General features: G+C 42.9%; 1 protein-coding gene across 1 annotated transcript in view; it reads right to left on the bottom strand.

The window, feature by feature from the left end:
* Window positions 1–14,739, bottom strand: part of enpp2l (ectonucleotide pyrophosphatase/phosphodiesterase 2-like) — a 32,475-nt gene extending 17,736 nt beyond the window's left edge. Inside the window, exons 1-22 of the mRNA XM_026155618.1 lie at window positions 14,612–14,739; window positions 12,889–12,994; window positions 12,127–12,276; window positions 10,264–10,389; window positions 10,118–10,178; window positions 9,588–9,685; window positions 9,310–9,389; window positions 8,992–9,111; window positions 8,637–8,692; window positions 7,557–7,622; window positions 6,856–6,928; window positions 6,658–6,766; window positions 5,536–5,661; window positions 5,415–5,446; window positions 5,184–5,311; window positions 4,816–4,894; window positions 4,041–4,128; window positions 3,541–3,707; window positions 3,355–3,412; window positions 2,963–3,102; window positions 805–946; window positions 87–164 (exon numbers count right to left, since the gene is read on the bottom strand). Coding sequence (XP_026011403.1) covers window positions 87–164; window positions 805–946; window positions 2,963–3,102; window positions 3,355–3,412; window positions 3,541–3,707; window positions 4,041–4,128; window positions 4,816–4,894; window positions 5,184–5,311; window positions 5,415–5,446; window positions 5,536–5,661; window positions 6,658–6,766; window positions 6,856–6,928; window positions 7,557–7,622; window positions 8,637–8,692; window positions 8,992–9,111; window positions 9,310–9,389; window positions 9,588–9,685; window positions 10,118–10,178; window positions 10,264–10,389; window positions 12,127–12,276; window positions 12,889–12,994; window positions 14,612–14,629 — 2,101 coding nt within the window. The 5' untranslated portion in view covers window positions 14,630–14,739. The remainder of the gene's footprint in view (window positions 1–86; window positions 165–804; window positions 947–2,962; window positions 3,103–3,354; window positions 3,413–3,540; window positions 3,708–4,040; window positions 4,129–4,815; window positions 4,895–5,183; window positions 5,312–5,414; window positions 5,447–5,535; window positions 5,662–6,657; window positions 6,767–6,855; window positions 6,929–7,556; window positions 7,623–8,636; window positions 8,693–8,991; window positions 9,112–9,309; window positions 9,390–9,587; window positions 9,686–10,117; window positions 10,179–10,263; window positions 10,390–12,126; window positions 12,277–12,888; window positions 12,995–14,611) is intronic.
* Between the last annotated feature and the right edge of the window lie 324 nt (window positions 14,740–15,063).

Here is a 15,063-nt window from a genome sequence, read left to right as displayed (position 1 = left end):
TCTTGAGACAACTGTTAGCGTGTTGCTACAGTTACGTACAGCTGAAGTGAAAATACGAATTTTTGACTTTTATGGAGGTGACTTACTCTTGAAGGCAGGGTACATGGGGACAGTGTTGGTGATGAGCGAAGCGTCATATCTGGACTCGGGAGACGTTGCCAGCTCTGTCAACACAAACGTGTGAGTCACACCTGTCTTATCATCCACTGTTTGCACATATCCAAACAAGCTCGTATAAGATGTTGACATCGCAGAAACGTCACTCAGAAGTTGTGACAGTCAAAGTTAACCCAGTGAAATTTCGGATTATTGTAATGATTTCCTATTTTCCCGGCACTCCGCTGGAATTTCAGTGTTTTCCTCCTCAAATATCATTTTAAATGTAACTATATTATGTTAAATAACATAAGCTATAGTGCTAACAATGTATGCAAAGTTTGGACAAATGAACTCCCCCATCATATGCAACAAGGTGGCCTGGTCCACTTCCTGTCGTTCTCTAACTTCCTTGGAAAGGTGAACTTCAGGAAACTGGTTCTCAGGGCCCTGATTGCCATCCTTATTAAAGGGTTAGACTTTTATTTTTTTCACATAATTGATATATTTTATTTTCTATATGACTACATCAGTTAAATCGTCAAGAATTAAAGCTCAAAACCTAAACGACTCTTTCGATTACAAATAACTCAACATAATTTTATCTCATTTATACTAAGATCCGGTTTTTATGATGTTTGCACAATGTATATTAAGCAACATGGATATTTCTGCACAGAGGGTCCTGTGTTCACCCTGTGGTGCTACCTGGGGGGAAGAGGAAGCCATACGTGAGGTGGGTGTTCTGGCCGTAGGCGCTGCAGCTCTGACTGTGATCAGCTGACACTCTGGCGTCGACTCGGATGCACTGAGCACTCGGAGAAGCATCTGGTACAGGAGTCATGTCCTCCTGTGAGACAGACATGTGACAACATACAGTGAAACTGAACCAAAAATGTGGTTAATCGCAGTCAATTCATGATTTAACAGTAGGGGCATTACTTTTATCCTGCATAGGGCCAGGTAGGGTTAATGTTTTATTCCCTTAATAAATGAAAAAAAAAAGTGTTTGTTTTGTCATTTAATGGTACCAGTTTCATTTTGGTGCAGCTGAAAGAATCTAAGATCAAAGATAAAAAGCATCTAAAGTGAGAGTGAAACTCAGATGTAATGCTGGGCTCTAATATAATGTTTACTTCCACTCATGTCTGCGTGTTGTTTTGGCATTCATGCATGGCGATGTATATGCACGGAGCAGGTGTGCCATACGTGAGCAGCTGCACAACATCACAACACAACACCTGCAACGAGTCAAACACGCGAGTGTGTTTACTGCAGTGGCTGTCTGAGATTTCATGTTTGCGTGTTTTCAGAGCTCTGTCACATCCTGCTGCGACACAAACACAGTCACTCACTGCAAACACCACGAGTGTTTGCAGTGAGTGCACCACCAGTGAGTGCACCACCAGAGTGCCTCTAATGTGGTTGCACCAGAGGTTTAACCTCATTTATATCAACGAAGTTCTGAGAGGAAAGAGAGGAAGAAGACGTCTGTTTACATGCTGGACACGTCTGGACATGCTGTTCGTGCAAACACAGGGCAGGGTTAAAAAAGCAGAAATGCAAGAGTTACTCTTGTACTCTTACAGTCTGTCACATTTCAAACTAATCACCTGAGTAAAGACTTCTGTAATAGTCTTTACTCAGGTGTCAGTCTGTCGTCAGATTCTAGCATCCTTACACTGGCTGCCAATCACTTTTCAAATGGATGTTAAAATGTTATTATCCGTCTTTAAGGCGTTGCATGGGTTGGCACCCTCAGACCTTTCTGATCTTTTGAACGGGTTCACTCCAGCAAGGTTATTGAGGTCTGCGGATCAAACGCTCCCAGCTGTGCTGAGGTCCACATTACAGCACAGAGGAGGTCGGGTCTTTCCTGCTTCTAAACTTTCAAAACCCATCTGAAAACCCACCTTTATTCCTTGGCTTTTAAATGAGAATGAGGAATGAATGAACTACTTTCATTTGTCTTATTTCCTATTCAAGTCTTCTCATTTTATGCTTTTTTCATAATTTTTCTTTTTATCTCTTTTAATTATTTTTAATTTTAAATGTTCAGCACTTTGCTGAACAGTAGCTGTTTTAAGTGTGCTGTATAAATACATTTGACTTTGACTAATCATCATAAAGCACTGATTGCACCAGGGTTAGTTACACCGGCATGTCCCTGAAGTGCCTTCAAACATGCTGATATAGCAGCTTCAAAACATTGCACAGGAAGGCTTCTTCCTCTTCTTCTATCCCAAGCGCCCTCTTGTGTCTCGCAGGCACCTCTGCATATCCTCCTTGACCACAACCATGGACGTCGTCCAAGGTCTTCCTCATTCCTCCAACATGTCCACTCTCCCTCCTCTGAACATGTCCAAACTCTCTCAGCCTCGTCTCGCTAGTGCCATCTCCAAACTACTCGACCTGAGCTTTGCCTCTGATGTACTCATTTATAATCCTGCCAATTCTGGATACTCCTAAATGAAAAAGTTTGCAAAAGGTGAGTTTTCACAGACAAGAGTATAAATATAAGAATAAGACTTTCCACAGGAACAGGGCGGTGATGACCTGCAAACTCTTCAGGTTAAGTTTCTTGATATGAACAGCAGCTAATCTTAAGCAAACAACTGGCAATCAATATGAACATAAGGACTCCTGAAATATAACAGAAAAAAACTCAAACTTTTATCTTCATATCATGGAAGTGTATCTGTGAATTTACCCTCTGACGTTTTTATAATTTGGACTAGCAGGAACACAACAACCAGAGCTCAGTGAATGAAATTCCAACAAGAGAAAAAACTAAATAAAGTTTTAGGTGGCTTGTAGAACCAAGCTGACTGATACAAGACGGAGTGAGAACTTTACATGCGTGTACCTGTGGTGGCAGTGTGTATGATGTCCACAGGGGCATGGCTAGCTCTTTGCTGTATCCACTGATGAACTCCACATGATGAAGAAGACTGTACTGAGTGTCAAACATCACCGCTGGTCGACCAAACGGCAGCTGGGTGCTGTCTGCAAAAACAACATGTTGTACCTCGATGCCAAATTATTTGATTATACTTCATAATTAAAGGTGATTCTGTTGGTGTCCTCTGCAGTTCCTACTGACCAATAAAACGGCAAAAAATACAAATGAAAGCAGAAACAGGAGGCATTGCTTTAAGATACATGATGAAGAAAATCTAGATTTACTGTCAAATAATCCTATTTCCTCAGCTGCTAGCTGAATGCAGCTGTTCCAGTGTGTGTGTGTGTAACACTTACTATAACTGTAGACCCCATCTGATGCACGAGTGAACAGCCCATTGATCTCCACTTTGTTCTGAAAATGATAAAATGTGTTTTTTTTCCTCGTCTTTGTTTGTTACAGAAGAAAGTGACAAACACGGTGAAATCAGCTGGATTTAGATGTTACAAATGATTTCTGTGGCATTGCTGCCTCCCACAGACCTCATCGTCACAGCTGCAGCCCAGGTCGTGGCTGATTTCGGCGTCGGACGGCGGCGACGGTGGCGTGACTTCCTCTGGCATGCTGGGTTGGAAAGGCGGATCTTTCAGCATGTCGTTCAGACTGCCGTGTGTCCCGTTGTTTGGAACTGGCTTCAAGCCCAACAAGTCTAAAGCACGAACAATCAGAGGACACGCTATTATAGTAGTAATGATAACATCGGTATTATTATCTCGGCCAGGAGTGTCCTTCTCCAGTCCTTTAGAGCTTCCGTCCTGCAGCTTTTAGACACATCCTTGTTCCGACACCTGAATCAAATGAGTGGCTTGTTATCAGGCCTTTGCCAAACTTGATGGCTGAAGAGGTTTCCAACCATTTGATTCAGCTGTGTTGGAGTAGGGATGGATCTGCAGGACAGTAGCTCTCGAGGACTGGAGTTGGACACTCCAGATCTAGACCATATTTTCTGGTATTCAAAAGAAGATAAAAAAATGATTCTTACCACACATGACATTGTATAACTCTATATTCTCAAACTCCGGCACCATCTTCTGAAATTTGAAGCTTGGCCCATGGCCAATAAAGATTGTCTACAAAAAAGAAGGAGCATCAAACAGTGAAATCAACTCGTGGAGTTTTCAAACAAACTTTATGAAAAACTGTCGTGTGGACATCAGATCAGAGAGATGTACTCCTCATAATGAGGTAATAGTCAGCCATGTTTCTTGTCCTTCTCTCAAATTCTACTTTTCTCGAAACAATACTCCGCGTGGAACAAGAAGAAACCTCTGGGGCTGAAAATGAAGCCGAATGAACCTTAGATTCCAAAAGCTGCAGTTCCTTCAGCCACCACTTGATGTCATCATCAAGGGTCAGTCATCATGGCCTTCTGTGATAAACTGCCACTTTATAAAAGATGGTTTTAAAACGGTACAAAGTCTTTTTTACGTTCTTTAACGATCACATCTGTACTGACAACACATCTGTCTTCAACTATTTAAATTCTGTTTGACTACAACTGCTACATGTCAGCCTTTAACTCACCTGGTTCAGCCACTGAGCTGAGCTGCTCGTAGAGCTGCTGGTGTTTAACATATTAAGATACTATGGCTTGCTGTGTGATTTTAAAAATGCTACATGGTAACCTTTGGCTCAGAAAGCCCAAGATGGCGGTACTCATAACGCCAAGTATTCAAACAAAGTATCCAAGCTTGACGCGCGATGCCTTTAACATATAAACACAGAAGGAGCAAACAGCAGATACGACACACGAGTACCCTCATGCTGGTTATCTTGTTGTCAAAGCCGTGATCACCAAAGAAGCCACACCGAGTCCTCGGCTTTTCTGGCATTTTCCTGAAAACAACAAACATGGAGTATGCAGGCACTGAGTCATTCTGTGATTTTTGTAGCTCAGTGTGACAAAATGCAAAAATCCTTCCTTCACCTCACTTTCTAAATATCAGTGAACTTAACTTAAAGTCCTCAAATTTAACCAGACATAATTTAAACATAAAGTGGGAGTAGAGGTCACTGAGGCTGCCAGTTTCCTTTGTAATCGTCTTATTTCCTCCTCAGACTTGATAAGATCTCGATTTATTGGTAGTTAAAACACCGTTTCTGACAGATTAGAATCACAGGCTACCTGGCAATGTGCCACTTCCTCTCCATCAGCAGATGGACATCCTCAATCCGTCTGTTGTTGGCGTAGTGAAGCCTCTTGGGTAAATCCCGTTTCAGGTATGGCTTGAAGTGCTGAGCTGGCATTTTGCACTGAAACAGTAAATACAAAGGTGAACGACCTGACCCCTGCAAACACAGCAAACCGCTCAGTTTGTTTTAGGCTGTACTGTGATCTTATACATTTGTTACTTACAGTGAGGTTTGCAACCACAACTTTTGGGTCATCTGGAAATGGAAATTTGAGAAATATAAAGCAGGTTTTGCATCTAAAGAAAGCACGTGTCACACTGTGCTATTTAAATGTGCGCACTTACACGTGGTCGGTTTTGGCTCACGGGGTCGTATTCTGCCCAGCGAGCCAGGGATCAGCGTGATCTCGTCTATGTTGAGTGGGTAGCTGCTGAGAAACTCTGTCCTGTCGCAGTGGGCCTCCTCCATCCCTGAGACACAGCAGTGACATCTGTAACTTCTCGACACACCTCAGATGTACACAAGTTGTGTGACCAAACGTTTCATGCTTGTGCTGACACTGAGAGTACACGCCAAGTGAAGGAACCTGTGTGTCTTTTAAAAGAACCATGTGACTTTCACCAGTTTTAATAGAGACTCTCAAACCTGATGCAGCTCTTGATGGCATCTCTGTGGCCTCCAGAACTAGAAGAGGTCAGATCTAGTGTTTCTTTAATCCTGTTTTTCTCCCATCACCCTCAACCAATCACAGCAGATGGCCCCGCCCCTCCCTGAGCCTGGTTCTGCTGGAGGTTTCTTCCTGTTAAAAGGGAGTTTTTCCTTCCCACTGTCGCCAAGTGCTTGTTCATGGGGGGCCATCTGATATTTGGTGTTTTCTCTGTCATATTGTCTCTATTCATACTAAAAAGCAGCGTGAGCTGTTTGCTCGTGTGATTTTGTGCTGCAGAAATAAAAGTGAATTGAATTAAACTAATGTGAAGAAATGTTGAGTCATTTTTGACCAATCGTTTCTTCTGTAGCCCTCATATAAAAAGTCTATGCATAACTTCTTCCTTCCATTGCGAAAACTGGGAACATCCCATCTCAGAGTGATGCTGAAAAACTAGTCCATGCATGTGGTGTTTCTGGATTGGACTATTGCGATTGCTCATTTCCAGGATGTCCGAAAAAGTTCAGTGAAACCCTTCAAAGTTGATCCAAAGTTGTTGCAGATCAGGTGACCCTGAAACATTATTTAGTAATGAGGCTACAGGATCCGGCTGCTGGGGGGCTTCCTGAGCACTTTTCCTTCCTCCCAGTGAAGGAGTAAAGGTTCTAAAGAAGGTCTCTTACTCTGTAAAGGAGCTCTTCCCTCCAAGTACAAACATAGAGGACTGTCTAATCATTGCTGCATTTACAAGAACTGTAATAAAAGGGTTAATTAGACAAAATCCTCTGAATTCAGCAGGTTTCTGTGGAGCTCATACCGTGATCTCCTACAATGATGAGATTGATACAGCGGTGCAGGTTCATCTGCTTCAGTCCATTCATTAGCTGACCAATGATGTTGTCAATTTCCCTCAGAGGGTTGTCCAGCTGTGGACAATATTTCAATTGAAACCAAAATGATTGATTATTGCATATCATTAATCGCACCTCTTAGACCATCTTCAGGCCTAGCTCACCTCACTGCTGAGTGGACCCATTCGATGTCCGTAGGCATCGGGCTGCTCTGAGTGGATAGCATAAACATACGGCCTGAAAAGACATGACGAAGGAAACGTTGTGCTGCGAAACACTTTTCATGGAACAGTGATGACTGAACAAGGTAGAAAAAAACTTTGTTTCAGTGTGAGTTCAAGCATCTCACCTGAACGCACAACCAGAGAAGAAACACAAACACCTACTTCACCTGCTGACACACCGAGCTGTACAAACACTCCATGCACGTCACTACGCAGCACTTATCTGCAGCATCACCTTCAAGCTACTTTTTGCACAATGCAACAGTATTTTGCACATTTCCACTGCACTGTCTTGTTTCTGTATCGTCCTGTTCTGTCTGGTGTTTCACTGTCTTGTCTTGTTTTATTGCAGTGTTTGCACATTACTCTGTTATATGTCGTATGTAGCACCAGGGTCTCAGAGGAACGCTGTCTCACTTCACTCTGTACTGTAACACTATACATGGTTGAAATTAAAATAAAAGCCACTTGACACTTATCGGCTTCTGATCCGATCACTGACCCCAGACTCTGCAGTCTCTTAAACAGACACACCCACAGTATCACTGTCACTGTCATTCGTGAGTAATTTTACACATTATTTTGTGTGTGAAAGCTACATGCTAATTTATTGTAAAAAAGTAAAAAAGACATGGACACACCTGACATCATCGGGCAAGTGCAGCCAGTGCAAGATGGTCAAAATCCTCCTTTCAAGAGGAATCACCCTGAAAACAAGAATCATGATGATTAAAATGTTAATAACAAAACCTGACGATCAATTTTTATTCTGTCACCAAATAGCTGAGGCTGATGGTTTGAATGTAAATCAGCAGATGAACACGCCGTTTTGTTCGGACTCCTCGGACTCTTCAATGGCCTTTGTTGTGACTGTGTGGGAGTATTGTCCCATTGTCTGTCTGTCTCAGGATGTGACTAGTGCGCATCTTCATGTGTAGCCCTCGTGATCATTGAGTCATGGACATGCAAACACTCGCTGACATGAACCTGTCTGCTTCGTGCCTGTCAGTCGCGCTGCGCTCGGTCATCGGGTCAAATCAAAATCAAAAGCTCCTCTTTTACGTCTGTGTTGCTCAGACTTAATAACACTTTGTAGTTAATTACACGAAGCATCAGAGAAGCACTGTTGCTCGATGATGTCACACATTTTAATATTTGCTTTTTAAAATTAAAATCTTTGACTCTGCCCAGTATCCCATTATCATTTATCTTCCCCTCACTGCTTCGGACTCAATCTTCAAGAGTTTTTCAGCTACTAAAGTGTATTTGTGTTGTTTTTTCCCTGAACCTCCCTCATTATTTCTCCTGAAAGACTGAGTTTTATTTATTTTAGTGCATTATTGTGTTATTTGGCAAGTAGAAAGATTTCCCCACAATGAACAACAGCTTCACCAGCATCCACATCATGTCTCCTTTCTGTACTGTTTCCCTAAATTGGCAGTATCCTCAGCAACATCCACACCTAAGCCACAGACTGGTATCCAGGGTGTACCCAGCTGTTTGCCCATGAAACGAGTCATAGGCTCCAGCCCGACTTATCCCCGAGGGGGCATTTCATTAAGAGAGATCCAGGGCTCTGACTGAGCCCATCGGACATTCAAAGAAAATCAACACAAAATATATCAAGAATGTATAAGTAGTGCAGGAAAAGTGGAAGTGACTCCTCAGTAAAGTCTGATATCTAAAGCTACTGAAAAACATTCCAGTACTAACTTAAGTACCAAGGCCAGAAGAACGTGCCTGGTTTCACTCCTTGTTTCTCAGCGGTGATCCAGATCTGAAAAAGAAACAAAAGGAGATGAAATCCAGAAATCCAGCGGTCCTCTTAAACGCTGTTATAAGTGACCTTAACACCTTACGTAAGCTCTTCAAATCTATGGAGAGAAAATGTTGACAAAATGGTCACAAATGTGTTCAATATTCTCAGGATTTTGTGTCACTCTGCGTACTTACAAATGTGTGCTCCGGCACACGTACAAACACCAGTTTTTAAAGAAGCACGCTTTTTAAATTTGCATTTTATGCTTTAAGAGTTACGCCTGCTTTTTGGTCAGCTGGACTCTAGACTGGACTCACAGGCTGTCCGCCCCACCAGCGGTGGTTCAGTTTCTCTCTGGAACGCAGTGTGAACGTGGCATTAAAGTCTGGGTCATACATGGTGTTCCCCACAATCCCGTGGGACTCTGGGTACAGGCCCTGCAGACAGATGGCACATTTACTGTTTTAAAAATGAGTCCAACGTTTGAGTAGCAACACGAGCACAGTGTAAGGGCATTTTGAACACACTGGCAAACATTTGTGTTTGCTCATTCTTCAGACAGAGTACTCATTAACAGACTAGCTTTACTGTAACTTCCAACATGAACCATCCATTAAATATGCTGGCTCACTTACCGTGGCTAAGGTGTACAAATTTGGAAATGTTTTTGATGGGTAGACTGGTCGCATGTACGGTGTAGACGTGCCACATCCTCCTGAGGGGAAACAAAAGGTAACTTTTTGTTAAATTTTGCATTTTAAGAAGTAAAGAGTTGTGAAAGCTGCATTTTACAGGATGATACAAGCAACCAGGCTATATTTTTGACTCATCAAAAAGTAAATAAAGGACATACAGAAACTGCTGGCTCTGTAAAAATCACTTAAATACAGATGAAGTTAAAAAGAAGACATACTGAGTTTATGAAGGTTTGGGATGACAGACTGGTCCTTCTTCAGGTAGGAGGCTCTGAACCCATCGAGCGAGAGCATGATGAGAGGAGGACGGACGAAGCTGAGAAGCACAAGAATGACAAAGCTGATTGATCTGGTAACATCACCAAACTGCAGTTATTCTCCAAAATGGTGTTTCAGGTTTCTGTAGAAGGCGTGGAGCCATTATGCTTTTTTTAGAGACGTGGTTAGTCATCAGACTCCACGGAGTTTGCATCTTCTCCCCGTGTTTGTGTGGCTTCTCCCCGGGTACTCCGGCTTCCTCCCACAATCCAGAGACATGCACTTAGTGGGGATAATTGGCAACTCTAAATAGGTGTGAAGGCGGGGGTTAATGTGAGTGCAAATGGTTGTTGGTCTCTGTGTGTTAGACGGGCGACCTGTCCAGGGTGTACCCTGCCTCTCACCCTGGGACAGCTGGGATAGGCCCCAGCCCCCCCTCGACCCTGAAAAAGGATAAACAGATGGATGGATGGATGGTCATCGATCTTACCCTGCAGGGCATTCAGGACTCGTGATGTCCTCGCATTCTTCTTGCAGCCACGAAGTCTCACCTGGAGAGGAAACCACAGTACATCACATGCTTGAAAGCAAATTTAATCTCCATGTCACTTGGTTAAAAATGATAATGACATGTACCTTTGCACATGGACTTGTAATTTGAGCAGCAGTCTCCTTTTTCCAGACAGTCCTCTGAGCAGTGGCAGGCATGGTCTTCATTCCTCTCCTCCCTACACCGTTCCTGTTTGCATTCAAAGCCTCCCTCTGAGCACAAACAGGAAGTCAGTTCATTGATTATTTCCGTGTGTGAAAAATAACATTTTCACAGGATTCTCTGCAGTTCTTTGAGAATCTAAGCACATGCAATGATTCAGCTTGTAGAAGCAACTTCAGCAGCAGTAACCTAAGTAAGTCTAGTCCACTGGTCCACTCGTCTTTGCAACACTGCTCCAGTTGACTGAGGTTGATGGTTATTTGTTTGTGCACAGATCTCTTAATGATCTTTTTCTTCTTCTGTATATTCAGATAGAACTTAGCAGACCTAATCTGTGCTGCCATGCTCCTTCTTAAATTTAGAGTCCTATCCTGGCACAATATCATGAACTTTAACATTTAACATGTGAATGAAATTAATAGTTTTAGGCCTCTGAGCTCCAGCTCTTGTTCTGTTTTGGGGGGTTTGCAGTTAGCCTGAGCAGAGGTCTGACATCCACTCCTGGGAAGATGGTGACATCATGATAAGATATACATGCATTTGATTAGCAGCACCAAGCTGCTTCCTACCTGATTAATTCAGATGAAAGCAGGAAACACAACGCATAAGCGTGCTGCATCATGACAAATTCAATCTGATTACATCATAACGTTACTCTTACTGGCTCCGTTCAAGACTCTCTTGTGTTTTTTCCCTTTCATTCAGGCGTTTACAAAACTTCTGAAGGAATGTGTTATCATGTACAAAGTTGCAGTCTTACAAAGTTTTCACAAAAAGTTTCCTGAGACACTAAACGATGCTGATCCTTCACACAGCCTGGTTAGTAGGTGTGAACCCACGTCCATTAAAAAAATGACTTTCAGCTGTTCCCTTCTTCACAGCACATAGTGCTCTGTGTTTGATTTGGCATCTCAAAGGATTTTTGTCACAAAGTCCACAGAGTCTCCTCGTTCTGTAGAAACCCATCCAGCAATCAGACTCCTGGACAGCACGTTCACTCCATCACTGATCGTTAGCCATGTGGTACAAACTCTACAGAGCTTGTTGATTAAACCATTGTGTTACTCAGCCTTGAAAGTAATGCAGTGTCTCTGTGGCTCCACGACCATCTTCCAAGTCACATGTTAGACGAGCTCAGGCTGCACATTCGCCTCCAGCAGCCTCGACAGCTTGTTCAACTTTGGCTAAATTCTGCCGAGTTCATCTGCCTCCGAGTCCCCAATGAGCCCTGTTCCACTGTTTAACTGTCTTCTCCCAACCAAGGTTTTCAGATCTCAGATCTCTGTTGCATAACAGAGGGTCCTAAAATGTGTTACAGATTATCCATACCCAGGCAACGCTGACGTTTTATTATACGTTTTAAAAAGAAGACCCACAAGAAGCTCATGGTTGCTGAATTCATTTGAAGATTTTTTTTAAATGTTCCACAGTTGTTTACTTCATGTTTTCAAGATGAACATACAGTTATAGGTGATGCAACCGAGATTTAAATTAGCATCAGATGAAAATGAACATTTTGGCTTTTGTTAAATTTCCCTGTGTTACAAGAGAAAGTACTCATCCCGAGCTTTGTAGGCATGTTATATGAAGCATATGTAAATATCTATACTTTTAATATTAGACAGCTCTGTAGCTGTTCATTGGCTGTTACACATCTCTAAACTGCTTTTAAGGGTTTACATTGTCAGCTCGATGCAGTTAGTTGTTGACCAAGAGCCACAGACTGGGTAAGAAAACAGGAAGTGAAGAAAAGACGAGAGACGTGAGCAAGTGTGTAGAAGCCTGACCTGTTTTCAGGCAGTGCTCATCAAAGTCAGAGCAGCAGCTGTAGTAGGTTTTGCAGAGATTGTCACATCTGCATCCTGGAGGGCTGGCCACCTCCAGCTCAAAGCACCTCCCCTTACAGGAGCCCGCTGAGCTGACCCACTCTGAAATGACTACAGGGAGGGGAAGGGCATGGTGAGACACACATGCTGCAAACATGCCCACATACAACGTTTACCAAGTATAATGGTGCACAGCTCTGGTATAAAATGTGTTTTTATGTCTTTAAGCAAAATCGAGAAGTCATAGTACACAAGTTCTAGCTCGGTTTGCCTCCATAACAGTCATTCAAGGTAAATTCAAGTAATTTTCCTATAACGGTTTTTGTCATCTAGATTTTCGATGTCAAAACTCATAATTAAAACACTCCTGTTGATGTGAAGTTAAAGTTAAGTAAATGCAGCTCGTTCCTGCTTGAAGTTTTGTTCACATTGGCCCAACCATTAAGGAGGAAATATGTACATACAGATATATATTCACATCTATCCTGCTATGATTAGAGTGAGAAACAAAACACCAACAGCCTGTAGCTGCTAGCTCGGTGTTTTTTCTCGCTTTGATGTAACTTGGCAATACACATTTTAAACATCAATGTCATTTTGGTCCAAATGCAGAAATAAAGGTTTCCACCATATTTGATCACATCAGTCTTCAGCTCAGTTATAAGACTTTCTTAACTCAACAGCCCAGAATAAGCGTTGCTAAGACAACAAGTGTGTTCTCACTTTTAGTATGAGATGGCGGGTTGTCCCCTCCCTCTGAAGGTCGGCTGGCTTGAAACACATAAGCTCTGCTGACATCAATGCCCCACAGACAGAACGCAACCACTACCTGCAGAAAACCAGAGAGCATTTCTTTTTAACACATTTCCACTCCTCAAGGTCAAAGGTCAGGCTTGGAGGATCTCTAGAGCTGGTACAGCTTTAGTATCCTGCTCAGCAAATCTTTACAAGAACTGATGTTTTCCAAAGTACAACTTAAACCCAGATTTAAGGTGAAAGCAGCTCAGAATGGTAACGGGAGCTTTGTTTCATGCAGCTCCAACGCTTCTAATAGGTTTAATTACACAATCATGCAGTTGGACATTTTCTTGCTTAAATAAGTAAGACTTTCCCTGAAGAATCAACTAGATGGCAACTTTGTTGCTCGAAGATCTGTTAATGATGAAGCCTAAACAGTTGTGCAAGTTGCTGTGCCATGTGCACCAGGTGCACCTTTACACCCACATACAGTTGCAGATGTTGACTCTCCTCACAAGCCTGACGGTCTCCACTTTTACCCAAATAATAATAAAAAGATTCACACAGATTTACATATTCAGAGTTTCCCTCTTCCATTATGATATTTATTACTATTCAATATTTTAGACAATAAAAACACTCAAATTAGTAGAAATCTTACATGAAGTAACATAAGTTCAACCATGAGTTAGACCATGACCTGAACACCGAGTTTAGAAACAAATGTTTGATCTAAAATGTGATCTCTCACAGATCACATTTGGCCTTGACAGACAGTTTGGACGCAGGGTGACTCTGGTCACCCCAACTCTGCAGGTCAACCTCGTACGTGTCATGTGTCAGCGGTGGTAACACATCTGTGCCATACCAGGAACGCACAACACTTGTCAGTGCCATAACTGAGTTAGAAAGTCCCAAAGTAGCCCAATTAGGTCCAGATGTAACTGGATATTGTCTGTCCACTCAGCATGTAGTGGCCAGATGTTAGATGTACTGTGACTTCTCCTCCACACTACAGCTGTCATAATCTATGTCGATACAGCGCCATGACTTGTGGATCGTGTCCGGCCCTCAGAGTGCTCAAGGTTGCCAAAATCAGTATGTTATCCGGGTATTTTGACGTCAACTCAGCGTGGACTGGTGTGTTCTTTAAACTACGACGATCCAGTGACTGATGACTAATTCAGGTATAATTCATTTTTAATATACTGCGTTTGCTAATTTCAATTCATTCTAAAATGAATGATAATAAAAGTGATGATGGTGACCAAACCCACGTCCTGAAGGGAGACGGGAGTGATCCACGGTGGAACCGTTAACCTAAAGCTTTTTGCTTACCTTTACCTCCCACAGGTAAACAAATCTGCGGCATTGTTGACAATGAGCTGTTCCAGGCTATCCATCATCATCATCTGTCCCGGCGTGAGTCAGACCAAAAATAACAGCAGCAGTCATCGCTGCTGCATAATTGATACTTCGCAGACTTATGTAATGCCTTCTTTCTTAAGGTAAAGCTTCCAGGTTTGCGCGTTTGCGCTGATATCAGGCACGGAGCGATTGTCTCGCTCTCAGGTCGATACATCAGTTCTGCAGCCCTGCAATCTGTGTTTAGAGGGCAGGCGGGGCGGAGCTGGGAAACACTTTAAATGAAGCTAAAACTACACGACGCTGAAATCAAACCAACAAAACTGTCACAGTCTTACCGTACCAAATTTCCCAGAAGCATTTTCCAAAGAGTCACTCTACTTCTGGCATTCACTTAAAAAACTGAAAGATGTGACCAATGTCCGACAGAAGGTCCTCGGTGCACCTCTGCAGATCGATGAAGCACGGCGCAGGCTTCCAACTCTCTCCCGCTCTCTCTCTCTCCACTTGTTTGCCTTTGCTCTCTCTCTCTCTCTCTCCCTCTCTCTCTCCCTCTCTCTCGGTCTTGATCCAATAAGAGATGAAGTAATGGTAACAGCTGCGCTGTGGTACAAGAGAGCGTCAGGTCGGGGTGACGCTCCGGAGTCCGACACAGTCAGCAGCATTGAACGATCACAGAGGGAGGGAGGGGGAGGAGGGGTGTGTGTGTGTGGGGGGGGGGGGGGAAGAAAACTGTATAATCTTTGATCCTGAACCGTTTACTGTCTAAAGGAATATGGTGGTTTCATTAATAAT

The sequence above is a fragment of the Astatotilapia calliptera genome, chromosome 22 (genome assembly GCF_900246225.1).
Source record: "Astatotilapia calliptera chromosome 22, fAstCal1.2, whole genome shotgun sequence".
Lineage (NCBI taxonomy): Eukaryota > Metazoa > Chordata > Actinopteri > Cichliformes > Cichlidae > Astatotilapia > Astatotilapia calliptera.
This window is presented reverse-complemented; position numbering and strand designations above follow the sequence as displayed.